Source organism: Podarcis pityusensis (genome assembly GCF_964106645.2).
Source record: "Podarcis pityusensis genome assembly, chromosome: 5".
In the NCBI taxonomy this organism is placed as follows: domain Eukaryota; kingdom Metazoa; phylum Chordata; class Lepidosauria; order Squamata; family Lacertidae; genus Podarcis; species Podarcis pityusensis.
Window position 1 is genome coordinate 98,033,788 of NC_138032.1, and position 12,430 is coordinate 98,046,217.

At 40.2% G+C, this 12,430-nt stretch overlaps 1 protein-coding gene across 3 annotated transcripts in view; it reads left to right on the plus strand.

The window, feature by feature from the left end:
• Nucleotides 1-12,430, plus strand: part of LOC308477259 (uncharacterized protein) — a 198,026-nt gene that overhangs the window by 26,584 nt on the left and 159,012 nt on the right. For all 3 annotated transcript variants that reach the window (XR_013986405.1, XR_013986406.1, XM_081005787.1), the window contains exon 2: nt 635-698. Coding sequence is in view for 1 of the 3 variants with exons in the window: in XM_081005787.1 (XP_080861913.1) it covers nt 635-698 (64 nt within the window). In the remaining 2 variants the exon portion in view is untranslated. The remainder of the gene's footprint in view (nt 1-634; nt 699-12,430) is intronic.

The following is a 12,430-nucleotide window of genomic DNA, read 5'->3' on the forward strand; positions in this document are numbered from 1 at the left end:
TGGACTGCGTACATCTGTCACGTATTGTGTAAATTTAAGGTTTCTGGTGATGATGACAAGTGGTTAATTTATAGTAATGGTTTCATACCACTGTGTTTTCTTAACAACTTCTAATGTTTCAGATTGTATAATTTGCAGAGCATTATCCATCTCTAAACATACACACACACAACTTTTGGTAGATACCCAGAGTAAACTGTCCTAAGGTGACCCCCCCAAGGGAATTTAAAGTTGAGCCTCTCTAGATTTTAAACATGCTAATGATTTAAGGATGCATGTTTGCAATTTTAATTTATTCATTCATTTATTTATTTACACTGATACTGAAGCTTTGGTAGTTGCAGATAAGGCCACTGTGAGCAAGTTGGTAAGAACTGTACTGTACTCATGGCAAACAGACAGATTTGTACATGATTCATTTTGTGACTGAGAAAGGTTGGATTGCACGTTCAGATGTGTGTGTTGCAGGATAGCATATTCTTGCTTTTAAAATCAAACTTTTCCCAGTGAATTTTACATTTTAAAACAAGGTCTGTGGTTGGCTAATTTAAACTGTCACCCATTTCATATTATATTCTGTGCTTAACTGGCAATAATTTCTTCCAAACTAACATTTATTTTCTTTTAAATACAGGATCAAAGCAAGAGAAGTACCAGGTGCCACTTATTATAATTCTTGTCCAGAAATAACACAAAAGGTAAGGAATTGGTTTCATAACTAATCTGTTTTGGGATTTATTTATTTTTAAAAAACAAAATTTAAAATTAGACTTTGAAAGGCTTTCTGTTTTTGACTAGATAACTGGCACTTTTTCTTAAACTGTTATCTGCTACATAAATTGTATTCCAAATGTGTGGTTAAGTATGTACCAGATATTGCTATGTTTCCTGACATTCATTGAAGTGTGGAGAATGTGTGTGTGTGTACACACATATTATAAACCTTATTGAAAAGATGCCAGACACTGCTAGCAAAGGAGTAGTGGCTGGTGAATCTTCATCGTCATACTGATTTTGGATCTTTTTGCATATTTCTTTAAAAATGTTCTTTTTCTTGCCCTCTTCACCTCTCCAGCAAATATTTTGACAGTTGTAGTAGCAGCATAACCCCCCCCCTCAAAACACCAGCCAGTTTTAATGATGGGCTCCAGAGATCTTTGATTGCAATAGCCCAAGGGTTAGTTCAAATATGTCTTTACTCAAGGCAGAGCCTGTTTGTTTCGAGAATTATTGAATGCAAAACATCTCTCAGTGATCAGAAACAGAATCTTGAATTTGCAGATGGTGCCTGGAAGATGCAAGGAAGGGAAATTGCGAAGGCCTCGTGTGTTGGTGCGCCAGTGCCTTGAGTGGACATCACACTGGGCAAGTCTTTAGTTAGGCTGAAGATAAGAAGCTAGCAGGGCCCTACTCAGCATCCGTCATATGGCACATCCTTCTAAGAGGCAAAATCCTTTCAGTCAAGTATTTTCTGGGGTTAACTTGAAACACTGCATATTGATGCCTTGATTACTGAGAACCTGGCACTTCTAGAGCAAAAGTCGTAGAAGTGAAGCAGTTCGGTCACCTAGTTAATGTAATTAAGGAGGTTCAAATCCGGGCCAAGTTATCTGCATTCCCTACATAGCATCTTGGTCTTTTTTGAATGCCATTATCTCATCAGGAATCCATCCAGGCAAAAAAATAAATGCAATTCTCAGGAGAACAGATTTGCATTAGCTAGGGTTATAGCGTGAACACAATATCTAACCAATAACATTTCCCCCTTCCATTTTCAAGGGGAAATGTTCCTCTTTTTATGATGGATTTCAGTGTATTCTTCAGTTTTCCTAAGCAAGTTTTCCTGGAGGTAAATTTCATTGAAATTAGTAAGATTTACTTCTGAGTTAATGTGGTTAGATCAGGCCATAGGTTTCTGTGGGAAAAGGGGGGGGGGGAGAGATTGTAGTGAGGTAAAATAATATTTTTTAACATGAGTAAATGACATCAGATTGAACAAAATATTCATTGCTTCCACTGAAGTCTTTCTCAAAGCTTGGGTTGACAATGAATTCATTCTCTAAGAGGTTTTCACTTGCAGTAAGTTTATTTTTTTAAATTTCACAATTAAAATTAATAATTTATATTACATTTGTGTTAATGCAGACCAGACAATTGCAAAAGCAGATGCACAATCCATTCTGAGATAATAGAAAAACCCCTCCACTATCTCATTGAACTGAATGAGAGAATTCAGTGCATCCAACAGTGGTTTTGATTTAAAACAACTATATTTTCTCTACTTTGGTTTAGCATAAAACGTGAAGCAGCTGTCAATTTCTTCCCTTGTCATTTGAATTTATAAAAGAAGAAAGAGAAAACTTTGCGTAGCTTTGAAGTGTTTATAAAGCATTTAGCTTTAGCACAAATCTAAACAAATGTACAACGCAGTCTGTTTTTCCAATTTGTAAGAGCTAAGCTGGGGGAAATCACGTTATTTGATATGTGATTACTCCAAATGACAAGAAAGTAGGAAAACAGCAAAAATAAGGTTGCTAGTTTCAATGTATCTACTTTATGCACTAATCCTAACTTCATTACTTATGTGGAGACATGTCATAGGCAAATGACTATTGATATCTAAAGCAACAGTGTCTACTGTTCTTAAGACATGTTTTAGGAAGTATGCTTCTTTTCACAACAGTTGAAAATGTTAGCTCCTCTTTACATGATACACAGTATTTACAGAGATCAATGCATTAGATTAGCAAAAATGATACGGTAGTAAAATAACATTCATCACATGTAGGGGCTGAATATTAATTTTGTAGGTTAGTTATTGTATATAGGCTTATTCCCTCTATAAAGATGATTCTCCCATTTCAATAAGGTTTTATATTTCTGAAGAGTGTTTTGCAATCCTGTGCATAATTACACGGGAGTAAGTCCCACTAATGCCAAAGAGGTTAACTGCCAAGTAAACATGTATAGGCTCAGCTGTGAGGGCAGATTAACAACCTGTAAACGCAGCTGAAAATAACTCATATACAAGATTTCAAGTCTCTGTATTTTCAGTTTATTAGTTTTTACAGGTCCAAAGAGATCTGTTTTCTTAACAGGTTCCAGAGATCAGTTATGAACTAGAGATCTTGTTCATTTAGTTTTAATATCGATTATGTTACATAATAAAAGCATGGTGCTTTGCCCTCCAGAAAATTCATCTCTTTTTTGTTAGGTAACATTAGTGTAACATTTTTGGTATTATTTTCAAACGTAAAAACTTGGAAGCCTTCACTTCTGTATTCAGAGAAATAATTTTGGTAAATGTGAATGCGGATGCAATTTCAATAGCCTCATGAAGCAACTTTGCAAATAAAGAGAAAACAATACTAGTAAGTGCCAGTGAAGTGTGTGTGTGTTTGTGTTTTAAAAGGGGGAAAGCTTAAAATAAATAGGAATGTGGTTGACTGTATAAAACCTGCCTCCATTTTTAATTAGCAAATAACACCTCTGAGGGAAAATGCTTCTCTTCTACTTTTCTTTATAAATCTAAATAATGTAATGATTTCATATTTCAACCTGAAATACAGTACAGAAATTGATATGTACAAAGTTGAGGCCTGAGTATAGAATTTCTGCATTTCTAACTTCTTGTTTTCCATAGGCAACAATACAGAAAACATCAAATAAACTCATCCCCTTTTGTTAAAAAATAATTACAATTACCCTACCCAGTTGCTTACTTTAATTTTGCTTCACTTCATGTAAAATGTTTAGTTAAGCACTTTGCCTCCCATTGATTTCAATGCTGCCCTTGGTTTTTAGGTTATCTAGTATCAACAGCATGATTTTCTATTTTATATTGTTATAGAGAAATAAGAATACTGCAGTTGTGTGCATTTGTGTGTCTTGTGACTGAATGAGTATCTGTGCAAACATTCAAATAAATAGACACACGCACAGGTTTTGTGATGCCTTAAATGCTAACCAGTTTTTGATATATTTGATGCATCGGATGAAGTGGACTCTAGCCCACAAATGCTTGTGTCTCATTCAATTTTTCAGTCTTTAGGGTGCCACAAAACTTGGCATTTTCTGTAAAAGCCAAAGGCTGCAATTCAATGCGTATTTAGCCTAGGCTCTGGGGTGAGGGTCACTAGCACACCACCCTTGGGTGCAATGGCTTTCTTGAGGCTGTCCCCTGGATCCCACGAGTTTGTGAGCCCCCCCCCTTCACTTCAGCCTTTGTCATGAGAAGGTGAGACTGGATACATGTTTTTTTCTAAGAAATGATGTCCCTTCCCACATCCCCTGTCAGTTGCAACCACTTTTCAAGGCTTAGGTTGGCACCTGAGCAGCTGCACAGAGAGTGGAGTGACCAAGAGAAGAGGAGGGAAAGGAGGAGAGGATAGAAATAGGAGTGATGTGGGAGACGGAGGGGGAGGGGAGGGGATGTCACAGGAGCTGGGACAGAGGGGGAGCAGAGGGAGGATAAAGTAGCAGCAGTAGAGAGAGGTGGGTTGGGCCACACTGCTTACCTGACCTCCCTCCTGCGAAGGGAGTGGTGGCAGTGGCGGCAAGTTGTGCTGGCAGGGGCACCAGATTGACTCACCCAGTGTGTGTTTACACTGTGCCCACCTCAGTCCCAGTATGTGGCAATGATTGGAGGGAGGTCAGGTAGGAGGCGCAGCCCTGCAGTGTCATCTTTTACTGAGTAGCAGGGGGAGAATGGACGTATTTGCGCATGCGCGCGCACACACACACACACACACACACGTGTGCACACATACTGGCTCCATTAAAAGCGATCCTCTTGAAATTGCGCCAGTTTCCCACTACCATCAGAACCATCAGATTGCAGATCACATCTTTCTCCACTGATGAGTCATAGAAATTGTGGATTTGGTGCTTTCCAGTACTGCTGTGGTGCACAGACATGGATCTGCATCACTCAAAGATACTTACGCATTCTCATAGTTGTTTTTACAACGGATCTGCTCAAAACCACTATCAAATCATAGATCACCTCTCTGCACACAGATATCCTCTGTGACACATGAAGATCTGTGCCTCCGATCAACATTTTCCTAGTGGGTGCAAGCATTGGATATGTAAATTTAACACTGTAAACTTAATTTTGTACAATCAGGCAAATTCAAGAAACTCTGTTTAAATTCTCCTCTATCCAACTTTTACTGAAACAATAGTTGACAATAGAACTCTGCAAGTGAAAGGGATGCAGCTTTATACTGTTCTCTGTAGTCCTTGTGGGCTTACATGCCTTAATAAATTACTTCCAGTTTAGGGGTTTAGACTGAGCTGTTTGTGTTTTTCCATTCACAATATATTTCCAACAAGTGTAGCCAACAGAGACTTTGGTATTTTTCATTGTGAAATAGTTATGGAACTTGGATAATGCTTTCTCCCATGTGCTCCCTCTGTCATGAACCAAGGCCACCATCGTAAGGATGGAACTAGAAAGGAGAATAGCAGCCCTCACTAAATCCCACTTCCTGTCCCGATAACAAGAAGTTATGAGAGCACTTTGCAGGATGACACCAATGTAATTTCCATTGCTATTCCTGTTCCATGTTATCAACTACTGGTCAGTACTGGGGAAGCACAGCCCCACTTTCTCTCCTGACATATTTGTTAATAGAGGGGGCGGGGACATCCAAATTGGGCTTTCCCTAAATATAGGAAGTAAGGGCAAAACATGCTGGGAAGTGATTGGTCTTCATTCCATAGCAACAGAAGAAGGCAGTAACTGGGGTTGAGCAACAGCAGCCATAGAATGAGACAAAGCCAGCCACAATCATCTACACCACTTTTTAGCACACATTTATGAAGCAGGCAAACTTCCTCACATTCACTGTCCGCTGTCCATGTTCAGCCATAGTTTTAGCCCTCAGCAAAATGTGTAGTTGGATTTTTTTAAAAGAAAAAGAAGGATACTACCATTAGAGTAGTTTCCAATGATTTCTTGTTGTGCGGAAATAGGATGTGTAACTTTCCCCCTGCTTCCTGTCCCTTTGCCTGAAATTCCAATATATCTCTGTATGAGGGACTTGTGCATTTCTTAGGCAGGAGGGGTGCAAATACCACATTTAAGACACAAGTTAGAAGAACCTGGCCCCTAGTCCCCCTGCCCGGACCCTGGATAAACAGGCCTCTACAGTGGTGATGCCAAAGATGCTCTATGTCTCACACATTGCCACCATCCGCTGCCCCCTGGAAGATACAGGTCCTTTTCCTGCTCCACCCGTCAAAATTGTGACCATTTCCCTTGTATAAAAGTAAATGGCAAAAATAGAATTTGCTGGGAAAGGTCTCTAAGTATGAACCAAGAAACTTTCTCATGCAGGAATAAATTACCAGTATGTATTCTGTCTGCAGCCCCTTCATGCAGCCTACAGCAGAAGCACACACAAGACACTCTGATTGCAAGGACAGAACTTGTCCTTGAAGGTAACTTTAGCAACTGTGCCATCTAGGATCTTGGAGGGTAAAATATTAAAACATGCAAACAAAAGTCTTCATCTCTACATAGGCATTTTTATATTTTTTTTAAATAAGGCTCAGTTCAGAAAATCATCTTACCTTTAAAAGTTGACCTTTGCCTTCACTTTTTCCACTTTACTACTCTTAGCCACTCAAATGTCAATGGCGCTGCCCACTCCTCCTTGTTGTAACAGCTGTGTGGTGTCACCTCTTTGCTTCTCTTCCTTCAAACCCAATTGAAAACCCTGCATCTCCTGTGTAGCTTCACTTTAAGCCACTAGGGCCAACCTAAATGGAACAGAAACATACACAACAAATGTTGCTGCCCCATCCAGTCTACTATATCTGTAGTAGTAGTAGTAGTAGTAGTAGTAGTAGTAGTAGTAACAGTAGCAGCAGTATATAATTACATTTACACCCCACATTTCCCCCAATACCTCATGGTAGCAAATTTATCTCCTTTCCTCTGAGGGTTAGGCTGAGAGATAGTGTCTGGCCCAAGATTATCCAGTGAGCTTCATGGCTGAGTGACGATTTGAATCCTGGTCTCCCAGGTCCTAGACCAGCACAAAATGGTGAATGTTTGTGTAGTGTTTTCCACATGAAATTATCGCTCCGCTAACTCAAGGACAGCCTGAGTTTTGGTCCTAGGGCATCCCACCACAACCAGTGTTGCTACCAAAATTGAACATTGCTACAGAAATTGGCTAGAAGTAATAACTTTTAAGATCCACTACTTTTGGCTATAAGCTTGTTTTCCTTTCCCATATAAATCCATGAGACTTAAATGAGTCTAACAAGCTGGATTGTGTCTATAATGGCCTTTCTGGATCAGCGAAGGTCGGCTTCATTCAGCCTTCCATTTCTAGTGGTGACTAGCCAGATAATCTGGGCACTCAGAAACAGGACATGAAAGTGATCGACTTTCCCCTGTGGTTTGTCCCCAGCATCTGGTAAGCAGAGTAAATGCTGCCTCTGTGCATGCACAACCCATTTAGCAATCATAGCTAATAGCTGTTGATTGCCTCATCTTCTCATTCATTTTAGGAGGATTGATTTGGACATGAGCAAGCAATTCCAAGAACTGTGCTCTTTGTACACAATCCAAAAGACTTTTAATGTTGAAAATACAGAATAGGTGTGGAATGATAGACAGATAAATATATGTTTTCTTTACATTTGCTTTTCACATCCTTCACAAACTCCCTCAAAATTATTATTTCTCAGAGGCCACAGAAAGAAAGTTGATGGTTTAAAAAGCCATAAGCTAGACCAAAGCGTCATATGGTCCATCTGAGGCTGGCAGTAGACAAAAGGTCTATTTATATGATGAGAAAGGGGTCCTAGAAGACAAAGGCATGCAGTGATCCTGATGGCAAAATAAATCATCAGACCACTAAATAGATCAAGCATCTTACTCCTTCAACAATTATACCAATTCAGTCAATCTAGTGAGATTCTGAATCAACTTTGTAGAAGCTCAATGTCAAGGGAGGACAAGCAGATATGTTTGTCTGGTCCAGTGAGACCGTTAATGATGCACCAGGCCCATCAAATGTTGTTCAGCTGACAATTGCCACTATTAAAAGTGTGGTGCCTCGTGAAATTTAAAAAGGTGCTGTAAGTCTGCATTCCTCAGTGCACACAGAAACACATTGCACCTCCCCTTGGGACCCTTGTCAGGTCTGCCAGTGACTGGGATGGAGGGGAATGTGGTCCTCCTCACTATGCCCACTCTCCTCCATGTGGAGTGCCTTACTTTTCTCCATAGGAATGTAGGATTGAACTGCAAGAAAACTGGGGAGAAGCGGCTGCATCCTCAAAAATCTTTGGTTGTGGGAGAAGTCTATTGCCACCAGAAACCCTTAAAGAAACATATCTGTGATTCCTATTGTTCCCATGCCAAAATGGTACAATCTGCCCTTGCAAAAGGATCACCCCAGCTATCATTCTGAAATTTGTTAGGCTCCTGAAAACCCCTTAATGTATCTGCCTACAGTTTTGCAGGCTTAATCCAGTGTGGAGGGGATCTGCAATGCTGGCATATTTCATTGATTTCTATGAAAAGTGGGGAGGGTGTTATAGCCATTTTTTAGATTCCTCATTATAGTGAACAGAGAAAAACATAGCTTCATTGTTAACATATCTAATTTAGTTCTGAATAATGAGTTGAATTGGAAAGATATAGAGCAGCTCCAAAACAGTTTGGGCTGCTTCCAACCCCACAGTAGATTTCTGTGTTTGTATCGTGATGACTTCTTTTGTAATCATGCAGTGTCATAGGACTGTGGAGTTGTAAGGGCCCTGAGGCTTCTCTAGTTCAACCTCTTGCGATGCAGGATTTGATTTATATATCCTTCAGTAAAAACCATTCATTTGGTTCAGGTTCAGTTTAAGTGATAAGACATCTGCTTCTTCTGTAGAAAAGCACTGAAGCCAGTCTCTGCCTCATGTGTTAAAACTTTAATTCCATATGTGTGTGTGCGTGCTAATAATTAGAAAAGTGATTCATAATAACATTTAGCCATATTGTGTCTGTACTTCACATTCCGAATGACTTCTGTATCCATTTTCCTCAACCAGATTTTTATGCTTCTTTAATGCCAAGGCTTGCAATTTTAGAGAGGAATTAAGTAGCATAGGATACAAAAATGTCTTCAGTTTCTGTAACTATTCCTGACCAGCATTTTGGCTCTAAAGTACAGTACAGTGGTACCTCAGGTTACATACGCTTCAGTTACAGACTCCGCTAACCCAGAAATAGTGCTTCAGGTTAAGAATTTTTCCTTCAGGATGAGAACAGAAATCGTGCTCCGGCAGCACGATAGCAGCAGGAGGCCCCATTAGCTAAAGTGGTGCTTCAGGTTAAGAACAGTTTCAGGTTAAGTACGGACCTCCAGAACAAATTAAGTACTTAACCTGAGGTACCACTGTAATGATCTCAAATTGTACTACCCACAGAAAGTTTGTCTGCTAACGAACCAACGGACCTTTTACAGAACTACTGTGTGTGGTAGAGGATTCTGAATTCTTTTTCAGAGTACCCACAGGCAGTTTAGGAGGTACAGTCTCCAGGTTTCTTGGGTCTCATCAAAATCATGTTTGACCTACAACATACAAAATATTATTCTGCAGCAACACTTTGCATTTGGGGCCTATGTGTCTCTGAGGGGGCAAACCTGTGCCTGTATGTTGTTTTTTCCTGACACGCTAATTTTCTATTTGGAAGGATTTACTTGTATGTAGGAACATTCAATTGTGTGGCATCGCCTTTAACTCTGAAATGGTACAGCTGAGACATTGTTTTACTACCTCAGTGAGAACTAGGGCATCATCTCTGACCATAAAGAGCATTTGTGTTCAAAGAGCATTAGCTGCCGTTGCTAAACTTCTCACTGAATAAATCTTAGTAAGTGTCCATGGAAATCCTGTGTTCTTTGCAGTACTGTTTAAAACCATAGCTGTAAAGTTTGCAGATATGGCAAGAGCCCATTTGGAAAGCTCCTTGCAATGTCCAAACAGCATTATTTTTTTGTCATGGAGGTAAAAGTCCAATCAACGTGTTTCAGTTTGCTAGGCTGCGCTGTTTCTCTTATTTGTTTCATGGTACTATTTTTACTATATTATATTTAGTGATGTTCTAACTATGTTAGCCAGTCTGAGCGTCCTTGGACAGAAGAGCAGAGTAGAAATGTATAGAAATAAAAATGATGGGAAAAGATTTGTGCTTAGAAGAAGATCCATTGCAAATGGGCAAGGGCGTTTCATTTTACTGCTTCATTCCATAAAATTCCGGTGGTTTACAAGTCCTTCTCCATCCCTGGGATGGGTGAAAGAAGCTGAATAGCTCACATGGTGGTGTCGCCTGTGTGCAACCCGAAGCTGACCCAGGAAATGTCAAAGGCAGATGAGGCAAGAGGGAACAAGTTCCATGCCGTGTCAATTTTCTCTTTGGTAGCTTGAGAGAGAGAACAAAGAGCAACTCCCACAAAATGGATATTTGCAACTGAAAACCTTTCTCATGTGATCTAAGTTAAACACCACATGAAAGCTAGCAGAGATACATTCTAAGTTAACGTACTTTTAGGCACTCTGCTGCTCTTGCTTAGCATCAATGGAATTTTCTGATGTTACACCTCTAGCAATAGCATTTCAATGTACAATTTAACAGTTATACTTAACATGGATGAGCCCTTGGATAGGCTTTTGACGTTTGGGCTAAAGCACATGTGTAATCTTGATACTGTAGGTTATTTACACTGACATACAGTTCTGATATTCTGTGTTAATAAGAATTTTATCTATTAGCTTAATTGAAACCTGGTTTAGAACTTGCCTGTGGCACTTCAACAGTTACAGTGGCTTTATGTGAAAATATTCACCAAGTGTTTAACAGGGGACAAATGCATCCACTGTCATTGTGCACTGAATACATTTCATTGTTTAGCATTCGTCTGTATTGTGATTTATATTTTTATCACACTTACAGGACCGTATTTGATCAGTTCAGTTTGTTCCCATCAGCAAGGTTCCTGGAATAAAAAACACCAATCCCTGTGCCCTTACCTTTTGGGTCCATCTAATTCCATCTACAGGTTTTATTGTCGAAATGTGATGCAATAACTGGATTGTTGGGCTTGAACTTCGGGTTCAGATTCCTAGCCAGGTATGAAGCTCTGTGGGTGGCTTTGGACAAGTCAATGTTTATTACCATAATCTACCTCACAGAGTTGACCTGGGGTCTATGTAAGGAAGAAAGCTAATACTACTTCTAATGATGATGGTGGTGGTGGTGGTTAATAAATAAGAATGAATTATGTACCACATATGCAGTGGGTTCAGATGAGAGAGAAAGATGGCTATATAGTTTGAATCAAATATTTGTACAGTGGTACCTCGGTTTACGAACTTAATCAGTTACGGAAGTCCATTCTTAAACCGAAACTGTTCTTAAACCGAGGTGTGCTTTCCCTAATGAGGCCTCCCACCGGTCCCTTCCACCGTTTGGTTCCGTTCTTAGATTGAGGTAAAGTTCGCTAACCGGAACACAACTTCCAGTTTTGTGGAGTTCGTATACCGAATAGTTCGTAAACAGGGCTGTTCCTAAACTGAGGTACCACTGTACTTGGGAAAATCTTGTGTTTCAGATATATTTCATGCACAATGTCCATGTGTAGTTTGGTTGACAAGAATGCAGTCTGTGTAGTGGTTAGCTCAATGAATGCGGGTTGTTCTTTCACATGCTTTCTGTAAATAACACGTTCGAATTTACTATAAGAGGCAATAACCTGATTCAGCAAACAAAGGAAGAGCAGGAACAGAAAATTCTTTCCCAAGCAGTTGGGGTAGTCTTGGATGCAAGATAAATACTGTACCTCTTACATAGCTCGATGGTCACTCACTATACCTGATCTGTGGCTGCATTATGGCTCAGTTGATTCATGGGGAATTTGAGTGAATGTACAGAGTCCATTTAGAAGAATAGCTTATGCAAGCCAATAACTTTGAGGTCTTGGTGGAGACAAGCAATTTTATCCTCAAAATGCTTTGCAAGCAAGTCACAGCGAGCTTCCGTTGGTTCTACCACCTCCTTGGGCCGGCCTGTGAAAAGCCCCATACATGCTGGAAAAGCTCTGCTGGACGACATAATGAGGATGGTCTTCACTGCCACTAGGTAGGCTCGATAATGAGCCCTGACCAGTGTTTGGCTGCATTCATTCAGCTCTTTCCTCCACTTTCCTAAAATGAAGTCTTTACAGCATCAGTGAATGTCTTTTCCAGTGGCGTAGCGTGGGTTCTCAGCACCCGGGGCAAGGCAAGTAATTTGCGCCCCCTAACCCGGGGCAAGGCAAGTAATTTGCGCCCCCTAACCCGTGGATTTTAGCACTCGAGTCTCTTCCGCACCCCCTCCAGATGTTGCGCCAGGTGCAGCAGGCCCCCCTGCACCCCC